Source organism: Vitis riparia, chromosome 14, assembly GCF_004353265.1.
Source record: "Vitis riparia cultivar Riparia Gloire de Montpellier isolate 1030 chromosome 14, EGFV_Vit.rip_1.0, whole genome shotgun sequence".
In the NCBI taxonomy this organism is placed as follows: domain Eukaryota; kingdom Viridiplantae; phylum Streptophyta; class Magnoliopsida; order Vitales; family Vitaceae; genus Vitis; species Vitis riparia.
In genome coordinates this window covers 25,491,466-25,500,874 of record NC_048444.1, presented here as the reverse complement: position 1 = coordinate 25,500,874, position 9,409 = coordinate 25,491,466, and the positions used below count along the sequence as shown (strand labels likewise).

Sequence of the window (9,409 nt, the reverse complement as noted above, 5' to 3'; positions counted from 1 at the left end):
CATTCTCATTCCTATTCTTGCGTACCAAACACTCCCTTATTGGAACATGATGACCAATATAGGTGTGTAAAGTCAAAGATAATTAATAATTAAGTCTAGTTATAAGCTTCAACAATGTCTTCATCCTATGTGCTAAAAAAATTCAATACTTGTAAAAATAATTGTTTAGAACATTACATTATGATAAGGAATAGGATAACCACAGTTGAAGGTAAGAGCAAAGTTGTTAAAAAACCACTGTGGATGAATTTCGAATCTTGCAACCTAATTAATCCAACTAACTCGAGTCTAATATGATAAACTCGAGTCTAACCCAATAAACTCAAAGTTGAATGCACTTGGGTTGGATCAATCCATCCAAGTTACAACCCTAGGTTAAACACATGCACAACCTATCCAACTCCGTCCATCTAGTGGAAGTACTTCACTTGTCCAAAATACTAAAAGTGAAACTTTTGTGCCTACCATTGAGGTGTGCCATGTTTAGCAAGAATTTTAGGAAACGTCTTTAACTCAAAAAGTATTTAAAAAAAAGAAATCAAGTATTAGACAAAATTTAGAAACACTTATAAAATTTAGAAAAATAAAAAACTCTTTTAAAGAAAATACTAGATATATATGTAGGCTTTGACATTGAATAAATAGATGAATATACCTACCTGCCTCTTTTAAAGGAAATTATATTCATAAAAAATTGGGTCAAAATCATCTCTAAACTAATGGGTATCTATCCTTGGTAAAGCATTCGTGCCAAGTAACGTTGGGTGAGTTCAAGGTTTGTTCAACAAATGAATTACTAGAGAAAAGGTATGTAAGTAATTAAAGTTAGAATACATGGTGGATTGAATGACCCATATTCATGGGAAATCTTGTAAGCTCTGTGTATTACTTGGGTGGACTTCAATAATTCATTTATTTAGTGGAGTTTTTTGCAGCTAACCTTAAAGCTCCTAGTTTCTACGGCCATGCACTACAATATTCTCCATCAAAGTTACGTGTCTCGTGATTTTTGTGGTTGATTTTTAGTTGTGATAAAAAATCAACTTGAGTTTAACCCAACTCGAACTCTAACCTGAAATACTCAATCCAAGTCTGATCCAACCTCATTTTTCTAAATTCGAATTGTTTAAGTTAGAGTCACATTAGTCGGATTAGTCTCAAGTCAATTGGGTTGAATTCAAGTTGGTCATGTTACATAATACAAAATCCATCTATAATATTTTTTTTTAATTTTTTAATGTATTTATATGGAAAATTTAAATAGTAAATAGAACAAAAGTTCAAACTAGCAACAAAAGAATAAATATAAATTTACATTTTAAATATATATATAATTTGATATTTTTTTCTCAAAAATAGAAAAAAAAAATAAGTATTATTATATAAGATAATATGCATTATAAGTATTATAAAAACATTAATTTAGGTTGACGTTAGACTTAAGTTGTCCAAATCTTGACTCGAGTTCAACCCATATTGAGTTTGAGTTGAATAAACCTAACTCAAGGCTAACTTGTGCATTAAACATGATTGCTCAAATTTGTCCAAACATCAAGTCGAGTTTGGGTTGGGTTGGGTTGGGTTAACCCACTCAAGTTGCACCTCAATGTTTGAGATTGTGTTTTGGTTGTTTTAATTTCAACATTTAGCAAACATACAAATATTTTGACTTTTATATTTTGTCAAAAAAATTTAAAAATAGTTAATAAGTAGAAAAAAAAAAAAGTTAAAAACAAACCATCTAAAATCTAAAAGCAAATTGAATTCAGTATTAAATTGAAAAAATAAACACCAACTAAGATTTTAAAAGAAAAGGAATTTGAATCATCTTTGATGAAAAACCAAATTGAAATCATTTATTTCAATTACTTCATTTAAAAAAAAAAAAAAAGTAATAGAATTTATCCATTAAAGTTTCTATTTACTTGTAAAAATTGATTCTACAACTTTAACAACATTGCAACAAAACAAGAAAATTAATATCAAAATTATTTGAAAATAAAAATATAAAAAAATGGAAATAACTATAAGTGAAATATAATTTTATTTTTATAACAGTAGGACTTGTTTGTGAATATTGTAAGTTTACTTTTACAATTCATTCTATTAACATTGTCATAGTTCCAAAATTTACTTACACATATATACATATAAAAAATTTATTTTTATTTTAAATTTTTATTAAGAAAAAATATATTGATTTTAAAATTTCTCAGTTTATTAATATTGTTACAATTTCAAAATACAAAATTAAAGTGTTTTTGCCTACACGCATGTTATTTTTGTACAAAATGAAAATATATATACTATGCATTAATATTTATCATATTTTTCAATTATGAGTATCACACATGCTATTTTACTAGTAAAAATAAATATTAGAAATATAATTGAAAAATTAAAATTAAGTAATATCTATTTAGATTTCATATCGACATAAACTATGCACCGTCGATATGTCCGAGTGGTTAAGGAGACAGACTTGAAATCTGTTGGGCTTCGCCCGCGCAGGTTCGAACCCTGCTGTCGACGTTATTTTTTATTTATTAAATTTTTAGGCTCAAGGTATGTTGAATAAAAATAAAATTTTCCATTGATTTCTCATTTATAAATATGTTTGCATTTTTTAAGTAATATTAAAAGTCAAAGTTGGTTCTTATGAAATAAAATCTTAGACGGTGTTTGGTGTTTTTTTTTTGTTTTAAATAGAACTTAAAACTAAATAATAATTAATAGTATTAAATCTTAAATTAGTTTTTATTTATTTATTTATATCAAGTATGCTTATTAAATCTTAAATTAATTTGTTTTTAATATTTTATTATATTAAGTACTAAGCATTAAAAAAGATAAAGAAAAATCAGTACGTTATTTTTAGCATTAGAAAAAGTCAAATATTTTAATTTTTTTATTGAGTAAAAAGTTTATATAGATGATAATCCCATAATGGGATTTGTTTCCAAATTCAAAATATTATACCAAATATGGGAATTATTGAATGAGAATACAAAGCATTAAAAAAATAAAGAAAAATCAATACCTTATTTTTAGTATTAGATAAAAGTCAAATATTTTAACTTTTTTTGTTTAGCAAAAAGGTTTATATAGATGATATAATCCCATAATGGGATTTGTTTCCAAATTCAGAATATTATACCAAATATGAGAATTATTGAATGAGAATACAATATCTATTCCTAAGGAGTAACCAAACATGTTGTTAGTTTTCCGAATATTAAGAAATGGTATTTCTATAATCACTTCAATCGTAGACTCATAATTAGAAGATTTGTTTGTTAGTTGGTTCACTTATCATATCAACTTATTCTCTAAATTCTTAAATTATTATATCTTTTAATTTTCTTTTAAAATATTTAGACCGTATTTGATAATTGCTTTTAAAAATAATCTTTAAAAATGGTTAATATTTTATAGAATAAATATCTGTTTGAGAATTAAAAATATTTTTAACTTATTTTTTTATGTTTTTAAATGTGTTTAAAAGTAATTTTTGTATGTAATATTTTATTTTTAATTATTTTTATATTTAAATAATTATTTTTTAAAATGATGGTAAAAAAGTACAAATAATAAACTGTTAATATTTTATAGAGTAAATGTTTGTTTGAAAATTTGAAATATTTTTATCCCATTTTTTATGTTTTTAAATGTGTTTAAAAATAATTTTTATCTGTAATATTTTATTTTTAATAATTTTTTATATTTAAATAATTATAAAAAAAAAAGTAAAAATAACTTTAAAATATTTTTCAAAACACTCTATTTTCTATATTTAAGAATAAAAATTCTTTTTTTTTTTTTTTGTTTTAAGAATAGAAAATTGTTTTTGGTTTACTAATTGTCAAACTATTTTATGTTCTTTTGTTATGAAGAACATCAACCAAACACACCCTTAATTATGGTAAAAAAAAAATGTTTTTGTTAATAAACACTTTTAATCTACGCAGAAACACTCATCATTTCAGTCTCACTTTGAACGTTGGCATGTGATCCGGTTTTAACCCAAGCCAGCAGCACCCACCAAAGCTTCAAATTTTCATCAACTCCACTGCTAGTCTACCCTGCTCTGAGTTGACCAGTCATAGTTTTTAGCTCAACCTCTCCTACGTAATCTTGAGGACTGGGCAACTCATGTGATCTTAGGGTCCTTTCTCTCTCTCCCTCTCTCTCTGTCTCTCTGTCTCTGGGGACCTGCCAACCAAAGTCCCAACACGCATAACAAACCACTTTTTCAAATCGATGACTCTCTTCCATTGAATAATATCCTTGGGACAGGGTTCTTCTTAGACTTAATTTGATTGGTGTCTTCAGAGTTGAAAAGAAGGGACAAAATCAGCTTTAGTAATTAATTTCGTGACCATACTTATAGTTGTATGTTATCAAAGTCCAACCCTTCTCCCCAAGGTCTCTCTATTTTGTTTGGAAATCTGTCTCTTTCTCTCTCCCCCTTCCCTAGTACCCCTAATGTTATTACATAATATAAATATTCTAAAAATAAATTTTGTGAACAATCTATGAGTTTTTAAAAAATATCATTCCAAAAAAAGATTACTGTGTGATTTTCTGGGCACACCCAATGACTAGGGAGAAAAAAAAAATCATAGATGGAGAGATGAGAGATGGTTGTGGCAAACATTGCTTTTGGGGTTTTTTTTTTTTGGAAGAAATTTTTTTTAAAAAAAGGAAAAGAAAAGATTTAAAAAAGAAAATTGCTTGGACTGTGTTTAAGTTTGTAACTGAGATTGGCAATTTCTAAAATTGGCAAAGAGTAGAATAGAAGATAATTCTTTCTCTTTCTATCTCTTTTAGACTTTCAGACTGTCTGCTGTGTACCACAGAGCCCTTCTCTGAGAGCTGTCAATCCAACTTCACAGCTGCCTCCAAGTTTGGCCGAGACAAATTCTTCACTGCTAAATTTAGCAGATTCAATGCAGGGTAAGAATAAAATATATATTAATATGAACAGCTCTATATCTCTCTTGTCTCTTTCACTCCGTGACCATGTTGCTTGCTAACCTCACCTGCTCGTCACACAAGGTTGGCTCCACCCATGCAAGTGGTGGTGATGGTGTTGCTGCACCAGCTCATGACACCTCCTCAACCCTTCTCCTCCATTACTACTCGCCGCCGCCGCCGCCGTGAACCGCCACTCCTCCACCACCTCTTCTTCAAACTCATCATCTTCTTCGTGTTCTTTTTCTTCTTCCTTTTCTTCTTCTTTTTCTTCTTCTTCTTCTTCTTCTTCTTCAAATTCTTCTTCTTGATGTTGTTGCACCTCTTCTTGTGGTGGTTCTTCCTCAACGCCGTTGTCTTCTTTTTTAATGAGGTGCAGTGTTAACCGACCATCTTGGCGCGAAGCACGGAGAATCTCCGGCCTGTCTATTCTCACTTCAGTAAGCTCAAGCCTGCCGTCCTTCCTCACCGACCGGAGAAAGAAGCTGGGCTGGCCGTTGTGGTTCAACGACGGCAACGGTGGTGGAAACTTCCTGGCCTCCCTCCTCTCACGGGAGTTCCTCCACTTAGACTTGACTCTCAAGGGCTTCGACCTCCAACACTCCTCGTAACAAGTCTTCATTTCATCATCCACCCTCCTCTCATCGGAGCTCTCAAACCCTAAACTCTCAGTGCAGGACATAAGTCCATCAACCCAACCTCCAACATCGCCAATAAACCCTATCCCACCTGGGTCTCTCTTCGGAGGGCTGGTCTTAACGGCCGCAGATTCTACAACGTTGGCGGGGCGGTGAATTTCCACGGACGCGGCAATAAAACCCAACCCACCGACGGTGGAGACAGCATCATGACACCTATAGTAGGACTCAGGAGGAGAAGCAGCAGTGGAGGTGGTTGTAATAAAAACATTTTCCATGGAGTTAGCAAGGCCTAAAAAAGAGTGGACACTCTTTTTACAGAAACTCATCATAATGGAAAGGGGTAATGTAGAAGGGGAAGAGGGGGAGGAGGGTTAAATAGGGAGGAGAGGAGGGGATGAGGGTATTAATAATATCCTCAGGCTATAGATAGGAGGGAGAGAGAGAGAGAGAGAGAGAGAGAGAGAGAGAGAGAGAGGGGAGGAGAGGGGGAGAGATGGGGCTGGGTGGAATGGTGAAGAGCGTGCCAACGTGACACAAGCAAAAGCGAGGAATGAGCTGGAGGGATAGAGGAATCGGTGCCGGGTCCCATGTAAGATGGCCTAGGATTTCGCCAGATCTACCTTCTTCTTCCGCTCCTTTTTATTTTATTTTATTTTTTCCTCTCTTTATTTATTTATTTATTTTTATCTTTATTTTTTTCTTGTTTTTGTTCATCGCTGAGTGAGAGAGAAGAGGGAGGGTTGGACCTTGAAGGAGTGAGGGGTTGTCTGAGCCTTATCCAGGCAGATATGTCAATTTCACCTTTCATTTTGCCATGTGTTATGCTACCGACTTGGGGTTTTTGATATACTATAGATTAAAAAAATAATTTGTAGAATATGATAAAAGAAAAAATATTTTCAAAATTATTGTAGTTTTAGTCACGTAATCAAGGACACAGTAAGAGTTGTCATGTAATTTATCAATTAATAAAAAGATTAGACAATTTCTAAAAATTCTTCAAAAAAATTCTCAAAAAAAAGAAGATAAAAATGGTTAAAAAGCAAAATTTAGAAAAAAAAAAATTATTTTCTAAAATAAATATAATGCTAAATTGGTCTCTTACATGTTTTTTTTTTAACAATATTTTTAATTAATTATATTATATTTAACTTGTTAAAGAAAATGTTTAAAAACGTGAAAAAATCAAAAATTTTATTTGAGTTTTTTTAAAAATATATTAACAATTTCATTTTATTTGATTTAAAAAAAATAAATTTATTATCGATTTTTTTTTTGGGTGTTAGATTATTTTTGAAAAAATGAATAATTTTATTTTGTTTGAAACTTTCAATTAATTTTATTAGATAAAATTTGAAATAAAAATTTATTTATTCTTTAATTTGAAATTTAATTGTAAAATAAATAAAGATATAGAAATAGAAATTAATTTCTTAAGCATTATTCAATTTAAAATAAAATAGTAATCATAAATGATAAATAAATAAGGTAATTTGAATAAATAAAAAAATCAAGATTCAAATAAAAAAAAAAAAATCAGGGTACTCGTTTTTCAAAGAAGTTTATCTTTTAAGTGTATTATATTGTTTTTAAGTAAATATTAAAAATGGAAAAAGAATAAGTAGCATTTTCAATGTTTTATTTTTATTTATTTTGAGAAATGGTTTCTTTTAAGAAACAATGTTCCTTTCTTAAAAACTTTGTTTAAAAAATCATTTGTTCAAGTAACAATTTTTGTTTGATAAGGAAAAAATTTAATTTTGAAGAATTTTTGGAAAATCTTTGATTTTTGCTTATAATTTTATTTTATTTTTTGAGAAATGGCTTTTCAAGATAAAATTTTAGGAAATGATATAGAGTTTGCATGCATGCATGATAAAATTTTTGGTTATCTTACCGTAATTAATAATTAATTTGTTTTTCTTAATTTTATTTTTAAAAATATTTCTATTATTAGTTTATTTGGAAGTGATATTAAAAACGTTAAAGAAATTTTACGATGTTAGAAACGTTTTCTAAATAATCACTTAAAGTGATTTCTCGAGAATTATGGGATAAGAGGTTCCTTCAAAAATTAATTTTTTATTATATAACTCATCATCAATAGCATTATTGAAGCTTCATATCCAAACACCTTAGTGATTATCTTTAAAAACATTTTTAATAGGGATAGAAACTATGCTTTGACCAAAATTACAATAAAACAAGATCTAAATTATTTTTAAAAATATATTAGAGAAATTAAGTTTTCTTTTAATTATGATGATTTATTTGAATGCTTGATTATGAATTCAAAATTTGAAAACCTAGAGTATGTTTGGTTGTATGATTTAAAACTAATTTTTTATTTTTAAAAATAAAAAGTTGTTTTTCAAAAGATTTAACACTACTTGATTAATCTTTTCTAAACATAATTTTTTTTTAAAAAGTAAAATAGATAATTATTTTTAGAAAATAAGTAAAAATCGTTTTTATTGATTTTTAAAAATAAAGAAAAACATAAAAAAAGAAAATCATAAAAAGCAAATAAAATCAAACATGGATGGGATTAGGGTTAGTAAAGAAGAAAAAGTAGGACTAGGGTGAGTAAAGAAAAGGAAGTATACAAAATTATTTTTTCATTTTTATTTTTATTTAAGAAATAGGTTAAAGAGTGAGAATACGGGTCTACTCAAGGATTCTTCCATCCGAATTAGTGAGCGAATTACAAAATTACCCTTAGGATTCCAGAAGAAAGAAACGTGGGCTATAAGTTGAAAGTTCATTGGTCAACCAAGATGACTTTCAGTTGAAATTATGAGGGGGGAGAGAGAGAGAGGATATTCAGCGCGGCTAACGGAATCTTGATCATCTGTTACAACTCGTGCCTCATCGCAAACCCCATCCTCATAATATTACACCTATATCATAAATGACCTATCTTGTTTACAACTTGGCTATATTCATTTATAAATTTCATTTCAAATAATAAAAATATGATTTTTAAAAATAAAAGTTATTGTTAAACATAAAAGAAAATAGTTTTTATTTTAGATTATTTTAAAAGCTTATTTTATACAGGTGAAAAAGAAAGAAAATCACAAATGATAAATGATATCCTAAATCCTAAATGCTTATACACACGAAATAAGAGGACATAAAAAAGTAATTTTAAAAAAAAGATATCCACAAAATCAAAATATGATATTCACTTATTATTTATATGTATGTTTTAAATGTGCGTCGTCACTTTCATCTTGGCCACATCAATAGAAAGGGTGTGGGCTCTTATTGTCGCACCATTTTCCTATGTGAACTAAGGACATTTTTTTATGTTTTAAAAAGTTAATTTAATAGCAAATATCATCGAAAATAAAAGTGCTTTAAAATGGGTTTTTAGAGACTTTAATGAAATTATAAAAATGATTGCAATTATTATAAAATATATAAGTTCAAGGGATGATATATTAACGGTTAATAATAATGAGTTCTTATAAGTAGAGATTGAAGGTAACTCGAAAATAGTTATAAATTCTTATAATAAAAAGAATAATATTTTTAGTTCTATTACGTTATTAATAAATAATATTTAGAAGTTATCTTACGATCGTCATATTTATAGGGAAATAAATAGAACAATATATTATTTAGTCAATAAAAGTATTTGTAATTTAAAATCAATGATTTGATGGTCAAATTTTCCTAAAAATACTATAAATTTTAATTTTAAAAATTATTATGATTCATCTTTCAATCAAATTTATAGGTATTCTGCTTCGTAATCTTTTTTTATAAAAAAGAAAAAGAAAAAAAGA

At 28.2% G+C, this 9,409-nt stretch overlaps 1 protein-coding gene and 1 non-coding gene across 2 annotated transcripts; one reads left to right on the top strand and one right to left on the bottom strand.

Moving 5' to 3' along the window:
* Positions 1-2,450: 2,450 nt before the first annotated feature.
* TRNAS-UGA lies at positions 2,451-2,532 on the top strand. The gene has a single exon. It is a non-coding gene; the product is annotated as a tRNA-Ser (tRNA).
* Positions 2,533-4,556: 2,024 nt separating this feature from the next.
* Positions 4,557-6,006, bottom strand: LOC117929863 (protein FANTASTIC FOUR 1-like). Its single transcript, XM_034850282.1, has one exon. It carries the CDS (start codon positions 5,942-5,944, stop codon positions 5,039-5,041), a length of 906 nt encoding a protein of 301 aa, XP_034706173.1. The 5' UTR covers positions 5,945-6,006; the 3' UTR covers positions 4,557-5,038.
* Positions 6,007-9,409: the final 3,403 nt, after the last annotated feature.

Coding starts and splice junctions, on each gene's coding strand:
- LOC117929863 (XM_034850282.1), bottom strand. CDS start 5,944: ATGATGAGTTTCTGTAAAAAGAGTGTCCACTCTTTTTTAGGCCTTGCT.